The sequence below is a fragment of the Xiphophorus maculatus genome, chromosome 13 (assembly GCF_002775205.1).
Source record: "Xiphophorus maculatus strain JP 163 A chromosome 13, X_maculatus-5.0-male, whole genome shotgun sequence".
Classification (NCBI taxonomy): Eukaryota; Metazoa; Chordata; class Actinopteri; order Cyprinodontiformes; family Poeciliidae; genus Xiphophorus; species Xiphophorus maculatus.
The window spans coordinates 10,630,078-10,654,201 of record NC_036455.1 but is presented as its reverse complement, the minus strand read 5'-3'; the positions used below and the strand labels follow the sequence as shown (position 1 = coordinate 10,654,201).

Sequence of the window (24,124 nt, the reverse complement as noted above, 5' to 3'; positions counted from 1 at the left end):
GAAAGGTCATTTTTGATATTCTTAAAAGGAATAAAATAGTATTTTATATCTGCAAGCCATGCAGTTGATCTTTTAAACATAGATCAATGCTCAATAAATTAGAACAAACAGCCATATTTAAACCTTTTTTTTATTTTTTAAATATTCTGTAAGCAGTTATTAAACATACTTTACATTAGCTTTAAGTGGAAAATTATTATAATTAACAGAAATAAAAGTTTTCAAACATATGTGTGGAATTAATCTACATAGTGTTTCACTTAGTGACAAAGGTCCATAAATAAATGGGCTTTTCAATAATATTCAAATTAATTGAATGAGTCTGTAGAGGCAGTGAGTGGAAGCAACTAAAAGTCTCACTTTTCTAAACAAAATCCAATGGGAGTTTTTACAACTAAGAGTATGACTATTTTATTTATGTAGCTGGTAAAATATTAATACAATGTGATCATCTGTCCCTCTAATCCCAGGTCTCTTGGCTTTTCTACTTTCAGTTATAAATCCATTAAGAATGTTTCTATCAGTAAAGGTTTTTGTTGTCAAAATAATTCAGCTTAATCATTTAGAGTCCCCACTTAAACTGTATGGCTTTTTTCTGTCTGATGGTGCTAGACCGCTCACTCAAAAATAAAAAAATAAATAAAAATAAGATATGCAATTAAATCACGTCAGTGTAAGATATCCTTGGAATAGAAGTCGTATTAGAGGACTAGCCAAAACGAGATGCTGAAAGAAAGAAAATGGGAAGCTGGATTTTTGTGGGAACAAATAAAAAATAAAAAGCAGCATAGCATCCTATTTAGTACACCCAAATAAGAACAGCAACCTCCAACTGATGGACCACCACTACCCTGCTATGAATAATACATTTCACCCGAGTCACCCTGCTGTATAACTATATTATAACAGTAGTATTGTAATCGTGGAACAAGTTTAAAATATCAACTCTCACCCAGCATATGAAAGACTTTGGTTTCGTCATTATGTCTAAAATGAACTCCTTCTCTGCTCCCTGCAGGGGAAAGCCATCGGCATCACCATCGGCTGTATTTTGGGAATGTTCCCGCTGCTTTTCCTGAGCGATGATGAGGAGAAGGAGGAGAACGGGGCAGAAGCACAGCCCCGCAGTGACGCAGCATCACATTCCTAACAATCCACCACATCTCTAACTGGATTCTGCTTCATGTCCACATTACAAAGGAGTATTTAACAATAGATTCCCTGTCAGGCGACTCAGGTGGCTTTCACAATCTGGCTCCTCTTGAATACAAACACAGCAGTATCATGGAATAATTCTTTTTGATTCTTGCCATTTATTAATTTAGTCTGTATCACATTTATTTATGTTCAGGAAATATCGGTCTGCATCATGAGATCCTGTTCCTTATTGATTTTTCTATCAGCTCCTTCAAGATGGATTGTTGGCATTCAAAGAAACACTAAAGCAATTTTTAGTTCCCTCATTCCCCAGAGTCTGTTACCTTAAGACATTTTATTTTAAAGCAACATGTTTATCATGAAAGTGATTCAATCCTAGTTGTTTGATCACAGTGTACCTTCTTTATTAAAATAATTTAATAGAATCAGCATGAATTATCTAACGATCGTGAAAATTCCTGCTTTCATTCGATAGTTTTCATTTTAAAATGAATCAGATAAAAGCTAATGATGTCATGATGACTGTTAGGAGACTAGATTGCAGTTTTTATTTTCATTAGAGCCGTTACAGAACTTGATTCAGCTGACTTCTGTAAAGGAGAACCATAACATCCTTTTTACTTTCTTTAAAAAAAGGAACAAGGTGGAACTACATGGATTTTCTAGTTCAGTTTTTGATAACTGGTTTAGTTGCTGAACAACTCTAGAGGTTGTCTAGTGTGGTTATCCTTTTTTCTGGATGACCCTGACTTGCAGACAGTAGCTCAACTTTAGAGTATTGCAGAACTTGACATTTTGACAAAAGCAACCAGAAAAGTCAATGAATGAGAAGCTTGTTAACACTAATCCATTTGGTGCCTTCACTTTAAGTTATGGTCTATGTTAGAGCTTGGCATGGTATGATAACCTTGTATAAAATATAGGTGCACTTCAATACAAACTATATATATATATATATATATATATATATATATGATTACTTTTAATTAAATCAGTAAAGCTGCAACTATTCCTATTACAAATATGATTATATTAAGGTTATATTTGGTATTCTTATTGATATTTTGATTTTGGCACATGGGTATAAGAAAATAATGGATATAGTAGTGTTACAATGTTTGTTGTGCAGAATGGTTTACCTGTTTGTTATTCCACTTTCTATTGATTGACTCTAAGAACAAGCTGATTTTAGCTGTTTTATTATTCGAGCTAACTAGCCTGCAGTCAGCTGCTTACCAGTTATGCTGCTTGCAGTTTGCTAACTGGTTTTATAATGGTCTTACTACATCAGATGTAGCACTGATTTAGTCTTCAGTTGAGACCTTTGTTGTCTGTTTCATGACTGGACATTTTTCCAAGCAGATTTCAGGGTTTCTTCAGTCAGGTAACAAGCAATGAGAAGCAACAAGTGGAGGAGGGGCAGTGTTTTGTAACTTTACTTTTGCTACATACAAGGGGGAAAAACTGGTCATTCTTTCTATCTGTTTGGCATCTCTTTATCATGGCTTTAGAATTTAGGGACAGATTTGAAAATGGAACTTTTTTTTTTAAAACAATTCATAAATCGTCATAACAATAACCAGCGCATGTCTGCTGAATTCATGCATCCCACTTATAAGAAATAAAATAATGCAAGAATATTCTTTTGCTTTTCTTAATTAAGCATTTGTCATTAAGTTTAACTTTTTTTAAAATTATAATTAATCAAGTGTTTGTCGCTCAAAAAGCACAAAAGCCTCCTGTGAAAGTCTCCTGAGTAGAAGCACTCACCTGGAACTGAGTCTTCCTCTTTCCAATTATTCCCCACAAAGGGAGGATCGACAGCTAGATGTCCTATGGACTGAACCCGGTCAGTTCTATTTGTCAGAAATAGAATTGACAATCTTCGACTGAAAGCAGAAGATTAACCCATTTTCATATGTATAATTTTATTTGCAAGCTCAACTATTATGACTCTTTTCCACTCCAAATAACTAAATTAAAGCACATTTACAAAATTTATTTTTGTCATGAATAGACACTTTATACTTTTGAAAAACTTCATCTCAAACACTATTTATTTGTAAAGATGGTAATCGTTACTTCAGTGGCAAACTCTAATAGTCACTGCAGATGAATATGAAAGTCTTGTGCAACTTGAACCTTTGATAAAATAAAGATGAAACAGATATAATGTTGTCTGCTACCTCGACGAATAATGTTGTCGTTTCTGCATGAAGAGCTGATGTAGCTGCATATTCTAATTTATATCAAGTATGTTTTCCTTTTCAGTTTGATAAGAAAGGATCCTTTGATGTTTTCTATGGCTTGATATCAGCAAACATTCAGTGGTAAGACACACTATTTAGAAACTGAAGTTTTTTTTTCTGTTTTTAAGGTTGTTCTGTATCAGCTTGTTTTCTTTTGTGTTCGGCTCCTTTCTCTCCTACATGTGCTCAACTTGAGTCCCACCATCTGTGTATTTTAGTTCTTTGGAAGTCATCACAGAGGAAGCTCCAGATGGTTGAGATTTTTATTTCCAAAAACATTTATGCAATGAAAAAAAAAAAAAGAAGGCGCAGAGATTTCTGCATCCCCCCTCTTGTTTGTCTGTTTTCTTGATGTCTTGTACAACAACACATCAGCAGAACTTCAAGGTGCTAATAGACAAAACTGCAAGAATGGTTTTCATTCTCTTTGTTTTTATGATCAGGCATGTTTAATATGTTAGGAATAGTGCCTGGATTTCAAACTATATATGCAGGTGCATTTCAGTGAATTGCAATATCATTGAAGAGTCCATTTATTTCAGTAATTCCATAGGTTCTTGTTTGTTGTTTTTCTATGATTTTATCTTATAGTTAATGAAACAACAAAGCTAATTAAGTTTCAGGATTACACAAGGACAATATGATTAAGGATAAATAAGGATGTTTAATGCAGTAATCCCAGCCTGTTGAAAAGCATACCTTTATGCTGAATTGTATATCCTCTCAATACTTGGTCTAAGACCGTTTTGCAAAAATTACTTCAATAATATAAGTTGTTGCATTAAAAGAAATCATTGAGGCACTACTGAGGTGTTAAGGAAGCTAAGGCTTTTTGATGTAATTTTATTGATAGATTTGGTGTCTGTTTTTCCTTCCATCAAATATCACATTGGGATATTTTGAATAGCCACCTTCTTTAGCAATGACCTCTTGTGACCTATCCTCCTTGTGAAAAACATTGAAGACTATTGGACAGGTGTCATCAACTGAATCTAACCTGTGATTTTGTCCAGAATGCAACATTTCTGTTTTAAAAACTTTTTTTTTTTTGAACATAGAATTAATTTAATTTGTCTGAGGAGTAAATTTTGAGGTGAGAGCCAAACTAATCATAGCTTTAATAGCTCAAAAGCCTTTTTGATGTTCTAATTTATTGAAATGCACCTGAAAGAAAAGTCACATGTAGGAGATTTAAGTGGAGAAAATCCCTGTTCATTAAACTAATGTAATGATTATGGAATAGTTGGTGTGAACTCCTTTTTAGTTTATGCAGATTTTTCTTTTTTTTTGTTTGTTTTTTTATTTTCTGATGATGCAGGCATGCAACAAAGAACAAGAGCTCCAGCCTAAGTTATTGTTACAGGTTTAGAATGATTGATTCTATTCTGACCTGGAGAGAAGCTGAACTGGTTGTTAAAACTTTGTGTAGTTCACGGAGACATTTAAAAATCTGCTTGACTGTTATGTAAGGAAGTGTGAGGAGCTGAGAGGCATCTTAAATTGATCCACTGGATCACACATTGCTCAATCTTTATGTGTTCTTTAGTGCTCAGCTAACATTTAATGTATATTACCGTATCCAACCAAAGTAGAATAAAATTTGACCCAACATTTTTGGAAAGTTGAATCTTTCCAAAAATCATTCCAAAATTTGAATGTTATTTGTAATTGTATCTACTTTATTGAACAGATTATGTATTATTAGAGAGATGAGCACAAATTGTGTGATTAAAAGACTTAAATGCTGATCTGAGCATGAAAGCACCTGCAGGAGTTAAAACAAGGAGGGAGATACTTTGTTTCCTGCCTGCCTTGTTCAGAGGAAGATTTGTTGTGAAGGATAATGAGCAATTTATCGTTTGTTCAGGTTTTGTATTAAATTGTTAGAAGTTGGGACTAAAATAAGTAGCGTGCCGTTTGTCAGCATGAGCAACCTGATTTGTTTCCTTTTGCATCAAGTTTACATTATGCTTGCTTGTTTTTTTAAGAATTAATATAAATGCAATATTTGCTTGATTTAAATTAAAAAAATGTTTGAGGTATATGAATTAGGAATATTTTTTTGTGAAAGGAATGCAATGTTGTGCTGCCATCTTGTGGTCAGTCTGGAACAGCAGCTGCCACGCACTTAAACATGTTTCTACTATATAAATTGTACTGTCTACACATAGTGTTTTTGCAGAATTGTGTGCAACAAAGTAATATAATAAATATGAGAATGTTTACTCATTGGTCTGCAGGTGTCACTGTACTTGAATCTCTTCTCCATTTATGCTTGAAGTGCCCTGGAGCAAGGCAGATAAAGCTGCTGAGAACAACTTCCATTCAGAAGTAAAAGTGTTAGTCAAAGTAAATATAAAATATAAGCTACTTTTACTAATTTAGATTTTTTTTTCTATTTGCTTGACAATACATAAATTTTAACTTGTCAGATCTCTGATTTATATTCTATAGGTTTTGTAACAGGTTGCTTCAAGATACTCTGCATAAAACAATGTTTCCATGCATTTAGAAATGAAGAGGTAAAGTAAAGGATTCTTAACACAACTTCTCCAACATAAGCTGCTTCAGTGTTTTGCACCTTACAGTTAAAGCAAATCAACCATTGCTTTATTATAGTAGTGTTGTATAATAATTACATTTTGGGTTATTCATTAGCTGTAATACAAAATGACAAACAGAAAATACTATGTGAAATATATTTGTTTTTTATCCTAATATAGGAGCACAGGACTACATGACTTTAACTTTCTGCATTAACAATGTTTTGATTTTCTAAATTAAAGCCCTCTTAAATCCGTCTGTTGAATTAGCTCAAGTGAAAGAAGAAAAACACATCGCAACACATCCAGCTTTACTCTTTATTATGTTAAAAGCCCGTGGGGAATTTATTCATCTGAGTTAACGGTAGAAAAATTTACATTCGTGTGACAACTGAATGAAATAACTGGAATAAAAAAATCAGATATTCAAAAACTTGCCAAAGGGAGAAAAAAACAAGCATGTCTCATACAACATTATTAGCATTAGTAAGGATATGATTGTGGACAAATTTGAAGTAATTTTAGTTTAACTTGTTTGGAGGTGGGTTTGACAATTAGGCTAGGAGTTTAGTATTTATATCCCAGAAAATGTTTTTCTGTTAGCAAGTCTTAACAGAATGTTTACTTTCCTGATTTAATGGTAACATCTGTTTTGTTAGAAATCGGTTTTCCTTGATGTCAATTTTTACTGCTATCTCTGAGTGCTTAAATTTTAAAATTATAGTAGACAAATAAAAAGTAAAAAAATGTAAACCAAAAAGAACAAAACAAAATCTCAAACAAGAATTCTAAGACTTTTATCAAATATTTTCTTAGCATTCATCTCCTCAGACATAACCCACCTCCAAACCCCATAATCAATGTTCCCAAGACAGCATGCTTGTCTTACTGTTCAAAGGTTTTAGTCAAATCAACTGAAATGTTCTAATTTTGTACAATTAGAACATTTATACAAGTGTACAAATGCCAGAATGTACAGCAGGTAGCCCACCATAAGCCTATAATAAATGTAAAATAAAAGTTTTAGTGGGGGAAAACGATAACTTTACAGTCTCTCAAAAGACTAATCAGTTGAAAATAAATAGCTGGAACAATTTATCAATGGAGTGATTGCAAAGCTTCACAAAGGAGCACCTGAAGTAAGAAAAGCATACAAAACCTAAATTCAAAGGATTATTCAGCACATACTGTAAAAAAATTTGGCAGCTTGTGTCAAAGGCCAAACGTTAAAGGGTTTTAAGGAGACACTGACAGAAATGGCATGTAAACACGCCGAGCACAGGACAAAGATGGTTGTAGATCCAACTTGAGTTAAACTTTAAATAACATTTCTGACTGAACACACTGAGGAACGGTGCAGATAATCAAGCAGAATATTTTAACGCTACAACTGGATGCAACTCCTGATACTCGTCTAATCCTCAGTAGGAAAACCACCCACTGTTGGTCACAGGCTCAAACATTCAGCTTCATACGCTTGGTATCGCATCAGCTACACAACTGTTTTTGTAAACCTGGAGTGGGAAACACGACAGGCTTGAGTTCTCAGACACAGCAGTCACAAGAAATATGACACATTTATGATTCATATGGAACATTACAGGGTGGAATAGTAAAAGGGGTCCTTTAGAGTGATGCTAACTAAAGGGAGGAGTTCTAGTGGAAAATTATGAACCAAAAAAGGCATGAATTATCATGCATATTAACTATCTTTATAGGTTTCATATACTGTAAAAGTACAGCTGGTAATTTAGAAATGTAAATGCATATACAGTACATATATTTAAAAGAATAAATAATTTAAATGTGTGAAGATGCCACTTTTTAGCAGTTTCTGGCAGCACAAGGAGGTTTTTGTGTTGTTTACTCACTAATGCCAACATATAAACCTTTTTGATTATTAAACATCCAGCAGATAAACTTGCAGTTAGAAGGAAAAATTGGGTGAGAGTGAATCTTTACTTTCAAAATGAGATTTTAAGACAGGACAATTTAACCGTTGTGTCTCAATGGTGGAAATTTAAGAGTTGAAGGAATTAGAAACCCAATGAATCCACAGCAGTTCCCCCCAATGCATGGCACCTCTGGTAAAAACGTGCAAGGAAGTCACCGATATTGGATGGTATGGAAATGCTATTTTGTCTGTGTCCTTTGTAACAGTGACCCATGCCACCGACCCGTACTGCACCATTCAGTGGTACGGTACAGTTAGGGCAGAGGTACTTTTGATATACAACACAGTCCATTGACTAAGACAAGCATGAGGCATACAAATGCGTCACATTTGTCGTCTCACTAGTATGATGCCATATTAAGCACCTGCCTGATGACGGTCCAGCTGGAGGTGGAAATGGTCTCCTGAATATGCTGGGCCATAAAATATGCCCCTTCTCCACAGGCATGGCTTCAACTGGTTCTTTCCCAGTCCTTCTTAGCCAAATTCATCTCCATTTGAAGATCCTGCATGGTTCTTCCCTGACTTTCGGAACCACCTCAGGGGTGGTAAAAGCCAGAGATAGCCAGATAATGTGTACATGCCATTTGATTTATAGCAGACTGTATTTGGTCGCCTGACATTCGAGCAACTTGATTGATTTATGTCAATGGACAATTGAAGGCCGGACTTTGTAAACTCGTGGAATAATATCTCAACCACCATGGGAAACCATAATTCCATGGTCAAACATTGAGGTCCAAACTTTTTATCAATTGTGATGGAAGCGATCATATAGAGTCAAGTGGACCAGGCAACCCACAATGAACAAATATATTGAGACTTTGGCAAAACTGGCCGCCCAAGGGTACATGTGTGGACTATGCTTTTATCAGAGCTTAGTCCACAGCTCTGGCTGTCATGGCCCACCCATGTTCCTGTCCGTACTCATGCCCACATAATGAGTAACACATCGCCAATGGAGACCCACAACTTGGCAGGTCCGAACCAGACATTAACTGGCTAGAGTGAAACCAGACAATGGAGAATTATAACATACTGCAACGCACAGACTTGTGCCATATCGCTCAGTTGAAACCAGGCACTGGAGGACCAAACGTGCCACTTTTTTATACATTTCTCTAACTTTTTGTTCTTACCCTCCTCACCGTGTATGTTGGCAAGTTAGATTTGTCACAGTTCTAGTTATTTTCAACATTTTCTTTATTGCTCTGACTGTAGGTATGGGCAAAGTTAGGCAAGTATATATTTTTATGAGACTCTCTTTCTGACTGTATATCAACATACATCTGCCTTACCTAAATGGCATTTCCTCTGGCTGGGGGAATGGGCCTCTGTTATGTCCTGTTTATACCCAACAGAACCAGGAAGTCTTGGATTAATAATTAAAATTTCCTGAAAACATTGATCAACATAAAAAAAGTATAAATTTAAAAAACCTCCATAATACCCAATTTCAAAAGAATTTTTAGTGTTTCCGATAATTAGGACAGTGGTAATTTTGTAAATTACAATTTCCTAATGCAAGTTTTTTTTCATCCACTAAATGATTGCAAATAAAAGAAGAATTTGTTTGATTTTCCAATCTACCATAGCCTTTCTTTGAAAGGCTTTCAGCACATTTTCACCAAATTTAAAACTGAACTAAAATTACATTTTAATGCAATTTAAATATTTGATGATTGTCCCCAGAAAATCTCTATTTCAAATCCTCACATATTTCTATGTTTTGCATTAATACTCTGTTTACTGTAGCACGCTACTCAACTTTAAAGTCTGACTAAATAATGTTTTTACTAAAATATTTTCCACTACTGCTTACACCAGTGCCAGCTAATATCAGCACAAAGGCTTCACCACAAAATACCAATACAATTTACTCCAATTACCAGAGAAAGGCAGTAACAGCCTCTAGTAGTGCTATGTATGCTAACACATACAGTAACGTTGGCACATATAGGTTTACAGTTTGCAGTAATTCATCACTAACTGTTGCAGTTTTTAAATTTGTCTGAATTATTCAAAGTGCTTTACAGAAAACAAATCTTTAAAACAAAAGTCAAACCTAGATTACAAAAAAATAAATATTTAATAGTACCTAAAGATTTTTTCTTAATTTTAAGTTTACAGGCATGGATTGGTTTGCACAGTAAAGCAGATTTAGCCTACTGAACTGCAATCAATGCTGGGATTTATTTCACTAAAATCTAAAAATGATTTGGACTGTAACATCATGCAGGGCAGTCTACTGTTTAACTGTACCATTAAGCCATTTGTAGTGAAGGATTTCACTCTATGTGCTACCCTACATAAACAAAACAGAAAACCAGTTACACAAAACTAGTATCATTTCAGGTACATGGAAATTATTTTGGGTTGTTTTGGCACATTAAGTTGAAAAAGGGTGACTATGAGGATGTGAAATGAGCATAGAACAAAAGAAATTTGAATATTTACATACACAGAATCAGTCAATCTTTTGAAATTGCTCAGTTGCTCAGAATCTTTCTATTTAATCTTCTTCTCTTTCCATTTCATTTAAACCTTCTCCTCTACCAGAAAGACTTTATCAAACTCTCTCAAAATCCACAAGTAAATCATTTCCCTTTTTTTACATCTTGAAGTTGCCCTGAGGCAAAATTCTCAGATCAGTGACCACTGTAGTAATCCCCTACAGGATATTTCACTGGTCAAACGCAACTAAGACTCCTAAAATGGTCCTTCTACACCTCCTGCTTGATTCTGACCAAACTTTCCCTAATTTAGAACCAGTGTTGGAGTTCTCAGCGTGTATGCTTGTTTGTAAAATGGAATAAGTCCAACTTTCCTTTTGTTATTTAACTGATCGTCCTCTTTGTGAAACCATGTACAGCAAAGCAGACTCGTCCAAGGTGCCAATGGTCAAAGTTTCTTGTTTCAATTATTTCCTTACACTCAAACTGATCCTCGATCAGTCTCAGGGCAACTTTCAACTATTTTGGCACAATTTCAGGTTGTAACTCTTACTCACTTACAGCCATTTTCTGTCCTTTCAAGACAATATTGTGAAAGTGACAGAATGTGTAGTCCCATTGACCTTGGTGATTTCAGTGAATAATGGGAGCCGATCGGTCATTGGACATCGTCTTCTTGAGTTTAACGCCTCGCCGGATAGTCACCAGAAAGTCCTCCATCTCGCAGTACTCCGTCTCCTCCAGGAGTTCAGGGAGAGGCCGGCGTTCCCATTCTGTCAGCCGACCGCCTGGCTGAGGCGGTGGGGTAGGAGGATCCGATCCTTCGTCCGGCTGCTGGGTTCCCCAGGCAACAGACTTTGGTGATAGCGGCTCGTTGCTGCTAGGTGACAAAGGGGTGGTTGGGGGGCTAAATGGGGTCCGTGGTGTATTACCATCTTCTGCTCTGCTTGGGAAACCAGGATGTTCAGGCACAGTAGGGGTTTTCACTGGGATCATAGGGGGCTTGATAGGGATGGGACCCAAGTTCAGGCCCCCAGAGGGTCGACGTAAGTTGGGTTTGGATGATGGAGTCCGTCGAATTGTAGCCACCCCAGGGGTAATGATGGCTGAGTGATTAGAAGGCAGACCGGCAGTGGAAGCTGGGCGCTTGGACTGAAACATGCGGCGGTAGGACTGACTGATGTCACTGTTCCTCGGGATAGTTGAGGACTTATCGAAGTCAGACTGATGCTCGCCCTCCTGATCAGCACCGACAGTGTAGTAGTCGCAGTCTGACACTGTGAAGAGCAAAGAAACTGTCATGGTAAGTTTAGCCAGTATAAATGTTTAGCTAATGCTTTTCTCATTAATCAAAATCTTGCCTATAGTACTACAATTACACAAAATCTAACCAGGTATTTGTCTAATTTCTAGTACATATATCTTGGCACATTTGAAATAAGACAACTCTAACTTACAAGTAACTGTTAAGATATAGGAGCTTGTTTTAAGTCAATAATTATTTAATATTGATGAAACAGTACTAGATCCACAAGTATATTATTTAACTTATAGCAAGACATTTTTATAAGTGAAATAATTTCCCAATGAAACTAGTACTTTTTCATTAAGATAAAAAAATGAATGACTAAAAATAAGTTCCTGTCTGTTTGAAAAACAAACTCATGTTTTATGGAATTTTACAAGGGTAAAATTATTCCGTAAGGTACTGTCATATTGTGTCAGTAGCATGTGTGCATGCACCTTGTGAGGGGATGGTGTCCTCTGAGCAGCAGGGTGTGTTGGTCTGGCTGCTGTAGCCACTGGAGCCCTGCAGCGAGTCCCTGCTGGAGCCGTGGATGTCCAGCTGGAGGCCTCGGGCCAGTGCTCTGGCCAGCTCCTCGTGGGCCTCCTTCTCCCCCTGGAGTGGAGGCAAGAGAACATCATCAAGGTTTGCATCTTTGGCTTTTAAATTCTGTCTCTGAATGTTCTTTTTCTTCCTTAAACTGACTTTTGAAGACATCACAGTGTGGTTTCCTTTAATCCCCTGTTGGTCCTCAACTGGAGTGGTGACAACAGAGCCTTGGTGGCTGCTGGGATCTGTAGTATCTCTCCTGTCTTTACTCCGCCTCAGAGTGTTAACCATTGGCTGGTCGTACGGACCTGGTTTGGCCCAGTCCTGCACAAGAAGAAAAATTCAACAACATATTGTAATTCCATTTGTAAATGCAAATCTGTGTTAATGGGTGCAGTTAAAGCTGCGGTATGTAACTTTTATGAAAGATAGATTTTTGTTAAAATTATCATTATGCCAAGACAGTATTGGACAGATCTGTGAAAAAAAATTGCTCCTCTGCTTTCCTCCTCCTAGCACTCCTCAGTGCTAACTGCAGAAATACACCCAGCAGTCAGAAACAACCCATCAGCTCTTATAGGTCTTAGAGCTGTCAAACACTCGTGTATGCACCACTCACTGGTATGCTACAGCTGGTTCACCAAAACATAGCTTGTCATGAATGCTAAGGCTACTTAGCATAGCCACCAATGTCAGGTAAACAGTTTTTCTGTAATGGTCAGTTGTTTCTCCGCCATTGGCACATTGAGGAGCGCATACATGAGCATGATTGACAGAGCTAAGACTTTCCTCCTGACTCTGATTAGTTGGCTTTGACTAGTGGTGCATTTTTGCAGATGACAACAGCAGCATTGGGAAGAGGATGAAGATCTCAATCTTTTCACAGATTATCTGTCTCATACCATACCGCCACAACATGGTGACAGTTTTAATAGATATATAGGAAATACATTCTTGTGAAAGTTACATACTACAGATTTAATGTTTTTTGGTTTTTCATTGATTAAAGACTTTAAAGAAGAAGCTTTGAGTGTGAAGCTTTGCTTGGCAGGACTAAACTATCTAATCAGCAGCAGAAATAATCTGATTTCTGTATCCAACTTGTGCATCTTGGATGCCTCCACTATGAAAGAAAGGAGCAGATATGAAATAGGGAAAAACTGAAGGGAAAACGAACAGAAATCATGGAGGAATGCAGATCAAACCTTCCAGGACGGGACTCTGGATGAAGGGATCACTCCAATCCCTGACGGGCCAGGAGGCGAGAGCTCTCCCGTTTGGCTGAAACCCGAGCGAGACCACGCCCAGGTAGGTGAAACACACTGATAGGAGGGCGAGGAGATGGGGGAGGTGGTGGTGGAGGAAGAGGAATAGGTGAAGTATGAAGGGTGGAGGTGGGTGTCCAGGCCTTGCAGAACCACTCCGTGAAGACAGAGGGCAGCGTGATGGTCAAAGCCGTTTGGCAACTGAAGGTGAGCGGGTGAAGGAGAGGCAGAAACACAAGTGCAAAATTAATGATGATGAAAACGTGGCGGAGATGGGAAAATTCTATTTTGTGAAGGGGTTCCGAGTTTGGGTCAACCTCAGTAGGGTAGTTTTTTTTGTTCTCCAAGTCGGTGCTCATTGATAACAGAATAGGCATAACCATATCACCAGCATGTGTTTCCACATGTATTTGTTCACCTGTTGTTGCCCGGAGCTGGGCTCAGGATGTGAGGGAGAGGAAGAGGAAGAGGAGGACTCCTCATTGACAGACTGAGTGAACAAAGCAGAGACACACAACTGCAGGACAGCAAAGCACACCAAAAAACAAAACCAACAGTTTGCAAGATAAAGACAAGAGACGCAGAAACAAATAATAGAAAAAAACAACAACAACAAAGCAAAACAAAATAAAAGCAGCAAATCTTAATGAAATCCAATGATGGAGCCGAGGAGTCAAGACAGGCTTGTAAAAAAGCCAACGCAGCAGAAATTTTATGTAAAAGAAGATGATGAAGGTCAACCATCAATCAGAGATGTTTAGCTTTTTTTTTTCACTAAACATTAAAATGCTGTTTGTCATATTTAACCAAACCAAGATGTCATGAGATGAGCAAAGACGTGAAATTTACAAACAATAACACAAAGCTGAACCATTTAGATTTTAATTGCATGCTGTACATGTCACTGGAAGTGCAAAAGTTATTGCTGTATGCAACCCGGTACACAAAACGGCAGCATCTTTCCTGCAGTAGAAGACTATTACCTCAGTTCACAAAAATATTAAACAAGTCAGACGGAGGTCAAACTAAGACTTGTTTGAGGTTAAAATAAAACATTGAGCACGGGATCGGAGTAGTGGATCTTTAATAAAGAGATATTAGAAATTCTCCAAACAGGGGTGTTCAGGTGTGTTTCAGAACTGGGAACCAACCAGCAACCATTACCTGCAAGTTGTCTGGAGGCATCGGTGAAGGGGATTTGGACTGGTAGGCGTCCTGGGAAATGAAGCCAGAGTCATGGGAGGAGACCGAAGAGAGACGGGCCGGCGTCTGCTGGGGCAGCACCGAGGAAGATGATGAGGAGGAGGCACGGTAACGAAAGTGGGAGGTGGGGGAGTGGCAGTGTGAGCCGCTGGAGCGAGAGTCACTGCTGTTCACGCTGTTCAGGCTGCTGTGTGACGAAGGAGAAGGAATGTTAGATGGCTCAACTTCATTAAAAGGGAAAGTGTGTTTGGGGAAAACTCTTGTTTGCTTGGGATTTTTGTGAAGATGATATATTGCCTTTATTCATTCAAAGTCATACTAAGCTAATGCTAAATTTGTAAAGAATGAAAATCAGTCATGTATTGGAACATAAAATAAAACCCGGACGCTGTGCATATAGATGGAACAATTTATGATTCATTTAGAGATTCTTAAAGTTTAAGAACTTAAAAGCAGCAACAGTTGAATCCACATTTGTAACCAGAGCAGATTCACAGTGAGTCAAGCCAGACCACAATCAGTTTTACAAAGCCATTATATCTGGATCGACACCAAAACCAGAGAGATAAGTTTGCACTGAGACCAAAAGACAAGTTTATAGTCGCATAAGGACAAGAGCAGATTTGATAAATTGTTCACAAAACTTACTGAAAATATAAAATAATTGGGCTTTTCAGGAAAAAGAAAGAGGCAAAAATTCAACGTAATATCCACAAGGTGGCAGTAGGGAATTGATTCTCAGTTCACCAAGTTTGGTTGCTCAGATAATGAAGAGTTTGGTATTTGTCTGCTGGCTGGACCAAACAGGCTAAGCGATCCAAAACACTGAAAGCCCGAAGTCTTAACCCGTAATTTTTTCTTTTTAAATACTCAGAGATCAGACATTAAAAAATGTCAAGCATAAAATAGTCATAAACAACAGTGGAGAAAATAAAGAGCAGATAAAAAAGATGTCTAAATGCATTAAAAAAATATTCTATGAGGAAATACAAAATAAACAAAAGCAGAGAAAAAGCATTGTCGTAAATTAACAACTAAATGAAAAATGATAATGAAATTAGATGTAAAATCCACAATTGGGTGAAGAAAACCCCTAAAACTTGCAAATGTTCCCAAATTGGTCCAAATGGTCTTCTGAAGCTGTAAAAAGTGAAGTTAATGATAAAGAAACAAAGGATTCAGTTTGTGATTGATTGATGTTCTTATTGAAACCTTCCTGGTTTTCTGGTTTTCTAACAATGTTAAGTGCAGGGCTCTGCTGTCAAACACACCTGCACATGCTGGACTTCCTGGAAACAGTGGTGCTTGGAGAGGAGGGAGGAGTTTGGTAAGACCAGGTGCACTCCGAGCCCTTCAGGTCTACAATTACCTGCAGAAACAGGGAAAAGAAAACAGTCTTCAAAAAAGGAGGATTAAGGAAAGTTTCTGGTTCTGATGCTTCTTTGTGGAGAAGGAGATGATACTTTTGATATACAAGTTTATTAGCATTATATATAAAACTTTAAACAACAACAATACATCAGCAAAATTTGCATTAACCTGCGGATGGCAGAAAGAAAACAACATTAATGCAGAGTTCCAACATGTTTAATGTAAATATTCCAGTTTTTTCCATATTAAACTCTCCAGTCTGTTACACCAATTTAAAATGTTTAAATACCAAGATTTATTGAGATGTTATGGTAGGTATTGAAAGAAAGAAAGAAAGAAGGAAAGAGAAACAAAGGAAAGAAAAATGATAGAAGGAATAAAGAAACAAAGAGAAATAATGAAAGAAAGAAAGAAGGAAAGAAAGAGAGGAGGGCAAGAAAAGAAGGAAATAGAGACATGAGTTAAATTGCTGTCAACTACAAGCAAAATAGGAATTATATGTTATATTTTGTATAGCTAAAAAAAATCCCTTGCTTAAAATGTAATTTGATCTTCTTGTAATTATGCGGCACAATATGTTTAGGTTGACTGCTGGTTTCTAATGTAAAGAAACATTAAGGATTCATCTGATGAAGGTAATTAACAAGCTTTTGCATCACTGGAATAATGTTTTTTTCACTTATGCAGAAATATATGTGCAAATGTTTAATTATTTCTATAGGAATCTTAAGAATTTTTTACAAAGTGTAGTAGTTGTAAAAGATAGACATTATTCTTAAAAAATAAGCTTTTCACATAGATTTGATCATTTGATGAACCGATTTATCCACTGCTGGCAGAAACTGTGTCAGAGTAAGTGGAGGCTGACCATCTGCTAGTTGGCTTCCAGCTCTGTCAAACAGGTTTTGGCTCCTTAAAGGACGCACATATTCCCACTTTTCAGTCAATGAACAATTATCCAGAGCCAAAATGTGGTGTTCCAGTTGGATCTGTACTTCAACCAGTCGTCCAGAACTCCACTGAACGGCAACGTCTCGCATAAAATAAAAACATTTGGAAAGTTGGACTGAAAAAAATGATATTTTCTGAATCACTGATCAGTTTTCTACATTATTTTCAACCCAGTTGCTTAGTTAAAAGTTTAAAGTAGGATGCTTGCTTGTGTAGAGCAAATATTAATTAGATTACAACTCCATTAGAGGAAAGAAATATTAGGATCTTGGAGCTTCATGAAGAGAAAGAAAAGCAAAAATATATAAACAGGAGCTCTGATTTACAATGAAATGATGAGCAGGATTTTGTCTGATAGTTAATCTTTGTTCAAACAGGAAGTTTGAGAAATAACTGATAGTGTATTTGCATATGCAGCTAAGCAGAATCAGATTCATCTCGTGTCAAACACTAGTACCTGCTCACTGGAGGCAGGCAGCTTGTGTGGATCCATGGTCAGGATCTTCAAATCATCTGTGAGAGTCTGGAGGTGGGTGATCTCCCCCAACATGGACATCTCCTCATCCTGACATGCAAACACATCAGATCAGAGCGCTCCAAAGTCTGCACAACTAAATAACTGTAAAATAAAGTCAATAATTTTGGAAATGAGCGTTTAGTATCATTATTATGTAGAATCTGATGATTTTAGCAACCTTAAAAAATATATTACTGCAACTGATGTGGAAACTCTAATCTCTCTTCAAAAAAATTCACATCAAACGATTTCTTTGAAAGAATAAACATTTTTGAAGGCATCACTGACCACGACTGGCCGCAGCATGGAGACAAAAATGCAGAAACGGCTTCTTTCCTCCACTAACGCCCTCCGCACCGCCTGCTTCTCCGTCTCCTCCAGCAGCAGGTACTTATCGCTGACGTCCTGCATGGCGCTGTCCAGCTGGGGCTGAAGGTCTCCGCGACCTAAACACACAGGTTTGGGTAGACACAGCTATAATTCATCATGCCGCAGGAAAAGCTAAAACATGCTCAAACGGGCTGTCGTCTACTGTGCTTTGCATATTAATTACCCTACGGCTTTTTATTACATTTGGTCAAGTTTTAATCAGAATTTTAATAGGAATTTATATCCTACACCAACACAAAGATGCATTTAATTCTGAAGAAGGATTTTTTTTTCTTTTTTTATCAAATAAAAATAATACAATTCTGGTATGCATAGGCTTTACCCCTTCTCCTTTGATATCCCTAAATAAAATCCAGTGAACCAATAGTGTTTAACAAAATACCATGCAGCTGCTTAATTTCCCTGTAAATATTTACTTTGTTTAGTAAGAAACATTAAAACCCAAGAGCTAAAGTTGTACAATGTAATTTAAAAAATCATATATTTAAAGATAGTTTTGAAATAAGAGGGTTGTTATTTTTTTTTTTTTAGAAATTTTTTTTTTGCCATACATTAATAATAATAAAAAAGGGGTCAAACTGCTCAAAAAAATGAATCAAGAAATATAAAAATATGAAAAAAAGAAGCTAAAATGACAGTCAAGCAAAGATCTTGATTTTGGATCAAATTCTCTGTGTAGTATATAGCGACATTTTATCACGCTGATGTCATCATAATTAAGATGAGGATTTAATGGGTAGGAGAAACAAAGAGGAAATAAAGAGGGGGCGGCCAGCTTCAGGCAAACCACATCCAGTTTATCATCCAGCTGTGGGATCCAGTTTCACCGTTCAGAACTTCTGCACAGATCTCTGTTCTCACACTACAAGCACTTCAACGGCTTCACAACAATAAGAGACTCCCACTAACCAGTCAACCACATCACAGATTCAAACAGCCAATCAGATGAGCTGGGAAAACAAACAACTGCTGGAGTCCAATTAAAACACATTATTAGAGGACTGCTAATAATCTCTGCAGTTTTGAAGAAGAAAAGGAAACATAAGGAATTACTCAACTGCTTTTGGAAAACATCTGGCTTGATATGTTTTTATGTGAAGCATGCAGCCAAACCAGATTCATTTGTAAAGGGACAGAGTGTAATGTTCTACAGAAGACCAGATCAGATTCATCTGCATGCTCAGACTTCACTCTACCAGCTACTGTAACAGGATATGTGCCATCATGGAAGCTTCCCCTTTAGGTGCTGAAGATGATTAATTTCAGAGAGTCTGTCAGTTATGTTGTCCTCAAAATCCCCTCTGATAGCAGCATATTTATGATCCTGCTCAACACTACAGTCAGTTTATTCTCATCATGTTTACTTCCAAACCACAAGCTTGCATTAAAAGATTTCCATGTGTTTGGTTGTGTCCAAAAACACATGGAAAAAAAAAACTGGTTTAAAGTGACAGTTTGAAGAAGGATTTAATCTAAATGAGTATTAATTTACAGAGAAAGTAGCTTTGGTATGAATGTTTCATTAGTCTTTTACTTATGTCTTTATTTTTTGGTATGGGAGTGGTTACCAGTATCAAAATATATCTAGTTCTAAAAGGCTTAAGATGCTTCAGTCATATTGTTCCTTCAGCTCAAAGCTCTCTTAATGAGATTCCAGAGACAAAGCCAAAGTGACCAAAGTTTTCTCCAGCAGCTAATAGCAAAGTATTTTTACATTGCCCTGTCTCCACCTTTGGGTCCACATTGATGGTCAACTGGCTGAAAAAAAGGCTTTAAACATATTATCACTCACAAGGAAGAGAAACTCAGATGTTTGGAAATAGATGGGCAGTAACAGCATGCAAAATAAAGGAGTCTATCATCTATTAAACAGTATATAATTGTTATAAATAAAACTAATACATTCAATATGTTCAATTATTTCTGTAGTAATACCAGTCACTATTACATAACACTAAAATCAAGTTATACAATTTCATTTTTGTGCAAATACAGTTGCCTCATATGTTGCCTCTATCTAAATATTCTTTGCAGGGGTGCAAATGTGAAGTAAGGGAGCATATTTTTGTGAATTAATTAATGATTTATCCCATGTGTCATTTGTGAATTAAAAGTATGATTATAAAATGTAAGCAAAAAATATATTTGTTCTTTTTTTTTGGAGGGGGGGTATGACCAATTCTTTTCAACTTTTTTCTTTATTTAATGATTGCCAGACCATTTTGGGATGAGAGTTCAGTGCTCTATGAGTGCCCCCAATTGGTCAAATAATTATCTGAATTACTCAGAAGATGGGTTTAAAGCAGCAGGAATGTAATTTAAAGTCAACTATCTTTAAACAATAACCATCTCCCACAATGAAGAACAGCTCTTCTGCTTTCAGTCTATCATGGGTTTGTTCACAATAAAAGATAAAGTGTGAAATGCTTGTCACAATGTCCTAGAGCTCAAGTTGCATTAAGTTGCCAACACATCCCATTTAGTCCACTAATTTTATTACTCACTGCAGCTTTTGTTTGTTTCTTGCATAAGAAAGGCTTTACTTTTTTCTCCTTTAAGAAATCCAGCCTTCTGTGTTTGATGGCAGACATAAACATGTAATTAAAGTTCTTCATTCCTCCAGCGAGGTCCAAAGCCAGCTTCTGTGGCGAGGCTGACTGATAGAACCAAAGTCTGTCTCCTTCCAACCAAACTTTTCCAAGCAGATGCTTCAGTGATAAACAGAAAAAGCCTTGCTTTCAAGAGACGGAAATGTTTTTTTTTCAATGGTTTTATTAGTTTTCGTCATTTCACCTCTCTTTCTTCCATTTTCTCCTCTATCCATTATTCCCTTTTGTGTTGTTCATTACAATCTAGCCAAGAAAAAAGCCCAGTTAATCCATTTGAGAAAGCACTTGCTCAAATTTCAGCTTATATTCGGTTTAGTGTGGTGTTTATGGAGGTGGGTTTGAGAATGTCTCATAAAGGGGCACATCACAGGGCGCAGACCTACCGAGAAAAAGCTTTTGGACTCCTTACAGCTTCCTTTATTCCTGTTTTTGTCACACTATCATGTTTTGGATCAAACTCGTTTTTAAATTTCACAAAGATAGTTTGAGTAAATACAAAATACCAATTATAAATTATGATTTGAGATATTCATACCAACCCAACCCGTTGTGAAAACTACCCCTTAAGCATCAACAGGCCTCACTTGTTCCTGATAGGATCAGAGTTCACGATTCAACAATAAAAGAGACACGGGGCAAACACAGCATTCACAGGAGATACTTTTTCACAACACTGTAAACAGTTTCATATTCTGTATATGAGCAATTAAACATCTTTCAGAAGAGAATTTAAACAATCTTTGATATTTGTTTATTCACTTTCTTACGTAATATTCATCCAATTTTATCAGTTGTCTCTCCTCCCATTTTTGTTCTTTGAAACTCCCTCTACTCTTAACATTCAAAGCCACGGCAAAGGGAGTTTCCTCTCGTGCACCAATAAAGCCTGGGAGTGACAGAGGATCGAAGCGGCTTGACCACATCTGAGGGTCCTCTGGGGTCAACCTAAGGTCCTGTTTATTTTCTTCACAAGTCTCAGTTAAAACAAGTCTTTTATCATAAGCTTTTGATTTCTGTCATAATGCAATCCATGATTCAGACTGAAATTACATGTAGCAATTGCATTGAACTTTTCCAAATCCTTTCGCTCATCAGTATCGTGGCTTTGTTTGATGGATTATTGGGGAAGTTTAAGAGTTTTCAGAAACTGTTGATCTTACAGAGCCTCCAAATTGTGAGGTATCGAAATATGTTTTCAAGATACTGACTTGAAAACAGTATCTTGTTTTGCTCAGGCAAAATTTCACTAATCCTAAGCCTTCAAACGGCTCATGAGGAGTACAGTTGGGGAGTATCAGAATAAATCAGCAAGACTGAGATTAGTTATTTAGGTGCTGGCCAGAAATAACTCTGTAATGGATGTCAACATTTACCTCTGGCCCCTTTAGAGAATAATCATCTCCACAGAATTGAAACAACATGTTCTTTACCCTCACAAACCAATTTTAGAACACAGTTAGTTGTCATGTTTGCCATAATAAAAGCCACAGAAAAATCCAATAAGATGAGATCAAAGAGTTGAGCTTACCGGTTATTTAATGGAAAAATCAAACAAAATCAAGCAACTAAAATATTACTTGTGACTCAGACCAATAAACTGATACTTGTCAGCTTGACAAGTGTTGAGAAAAAGATTTTAAAGTGGAGAAATAAAGTCAAACTCTTTGAATATGCAGCACAAACAAAAGCTTTGAAGTATTTAGTATGAATTCAGGCACATCCTGCAGCAGCTGCTGCTAAAGATGCTGCCGCTGTTGAAGTCCATCGGTAAGATGATTTAACAGCACGTCTCTGTCAGCTCTGTAATGTATTCAAAGTGTTTACTGTGTGGAATTTCAATGTTTCCTGTTAGGTTCTGCTGCCCTTCTCTGTTATTATGTGTTCGTGTCATTCACTCTTATGGAAGTCATGGTAAGTTTTATTGAAGAAGCAATAAAAAATGTTTTTCAGTAAAGAATCTTGTTTAGCATAAAACTGGGCTTTGTTGTGTTCAGGGCCTCGGCTTTTGTGAGTCACAAACATTTAAACAGCATGAGAACATTTTTTTTGTTTTTTTTTTCTCCCCCGTTAACAAATGTGGTCTGGGGGAGATTTATAAAACCAAGACATCAACAGAGGGCTGGAGATGTGTTTGTTATTTTACATCTCATATTATGACTGTTGATGTATTTACAATCTTTCACCTCCTCTTTGCAGAATGCCGTCATGATATGTTCCAAATAAATCCCTGGTTATAAAACTGAGCCGAGAAACTGAGCTGTATAAACAAAACTAAAAAAGAAGAGGTATCATAAACAGAAATAGTCTGTCTCTTTTTAACTGAACACCCTGGAAGAGTTTAACAAGATAAAAAAGAAATATTACAAACTGTTAACTTACCGAAAAAATCAGCTGTATAAAGTTGATCATGTTGGATGGGGGGGAAGACCAGGGAAGGAAGAGAACAAACAATGTGACATTGATACATAATGTCAGACTTTAACATTTTATTAACTGATATTTTCCTAATCATTTCACTAAATAAAATATTGCCAGACATTATGGGTCAGTATCAAGGGATACCAAGGTTGTAAATAGAAAAGGTTTCAAAAATCAAAACTTTTTTGTTCTTATTTTTTCAATTTCCTTTCATGAAATTTCAGAGACGTACCAGAGAAAGTAGAGCTACAACCAGCTGGATAGAGTACAGTATAGAGTAACAGTGCTCTATACCCTCCCATGTAATTGGTGCTATATAGATAAACTGGATTGAATAGAACTATAGCTTGGAAACAATGCGTTTCTTATCTGTAAAGCAGCAGAATGCAGGCTGACTAACCCAGTAGATAGTCTGACTAATCTGTTAAATGTTAAGTCTGCATAATACTAAAAAAAAACAACATTATCTGAAATGATTATGTCAGATTGTTTTGTTGCATAAAAAACTTTGTTTTACATATAAACAGAGTTCAAATTATTATTTTTTATTTAAACTTTTTGAGAAAGTTTAAATAAAAATGCCATCTTCTACTAACCCTTGCCTAAATGACAACTTTTTTTTGTAAGCTTAAATAGCTAACAGAGAAAATAATACAAACCTTTCTTTGCTTTCTTCTGCAGCTTCAAAGTGTCTGATGATCTCTTTTTGATCTCCTGACGGGCTTTTTTATACTCTGTCAAGTGACAATTGCACACAGAAAAAAAATGAAAAACATACCCAGTGTTTGATTCTTGGTGTCTCATGCAAACTAATTCAGAGGAATACAAGCAAGAGTGTGCTTATGAAAACCTTTGGCATGGTCTTTGTCCAGAGTATTGGCCACTCTCTTCCACTCCTCCATCTGCTCCTGGAGAGGGTTAATCAGGCAGTCCAGAAACACCCTGGAAACACAAACACACTGTTAAAGCTGACAGCGTTCCAGAACAACACTGGAACAAGATTTATTTTACATTTGTTCCAATGGAAAAGAGTTAAAGGTTTAGAGTTGGTCAATTGGAAGATCAGTTTTATGGAAGATTTGAGTGCGAATTTAAACGGCTACCAAGGAGGATCAGAACATCAACATCTGAGGCAGTAGATGTAGGATTTACATGTAGCTATACAACAAGTATTTTAAATTGTTGTGTTAAAGAAATAATTGTGCTCCT

At 36.6% G+C, this 24,124-nt stretch overlaps 2 protein-coding genes across 5 annotated transcripts in view; one reads left to right on the top strand and one right to left on the bottom strand.

Annotated features, from left to right (window-relative positions):
* The window catches only part of tmem65 (transmembrane protein 65), a 30,729-nt gene extending 25,093 nt beyond the window's left edge, over positions 1-5,636 (top strand). Inside the window, exon 7 of the mRNA XM_005804736.3 lies at positions 1,019-5,636. Coding sequence (XP_005804793.2) covers positions 1,019-1,150 — 132 coding nt within the window. The 3' untranslated portion in view covers positions 1,151-5,636. The remainder of the gene's footprint in view (positions 1-1,018) is intronic.
* Positions 5,637-6,254: 618 nt separating this feature from the next.
* mtss1 (MTSS1, I-BAR domain containing) overlaps positions 6,255-24,124 on the bottom strand; it is a 55,389-nt gene continuing 37,519 nt past the window's right edge. The window contains exons 5-16 of one of the 4 annotated variants that reach the window (XM_014470873.2): positions 23,766-23,857; positions 23,575-23,649; positions 22,877-22,888; positions 17,787-17,944; positions 17,439-17,546; positions 15,931-16,028; positions 14,621-14,846; positions 13,875-13,946; positions 13,397-13,657; positions 12,348-12,515; positions 12,101-12,257; positions 6,255-11,634 (exon numbers count right to left, since the gene is read on the bottom strand). In XM_014470873.2, the coding sequence (XP_014326359.1) occupies positions 10,991-11,634; positions 12,101-12,257; positions 12,348-12,515; positions 13,397-13,657; positions 13,875-13,946; positions 14,621-14,846; positions 15,931-16,028; positions 17,439-17,546; positions 17,787-17,944; positions 22,877-22,888; positions 23,575-23,649; positions 23,766-23,857 (2,071 nt within the window). In that variant the 3' untranslated portion in view covers positions 6,255-10,990. The remainder of the gene's footprint in view (positions 11,635-12,100; positions 12,258-12,347; positions 12,516-13,396; positions 13,658-13,874; positions 13,947-14,620; positions 14,847-15,930; positions 16,029-17,438; positions 17,547-17,786; positions 17,945-22,876; positions 22,889-23,574; positions 23,650-23,765; positions 23,858-24,124) is intronic. The other 3 variants (XM_023345112.1, XM_023345110.1, XM_023345113.1) reach the window with 3 other exon arrangements.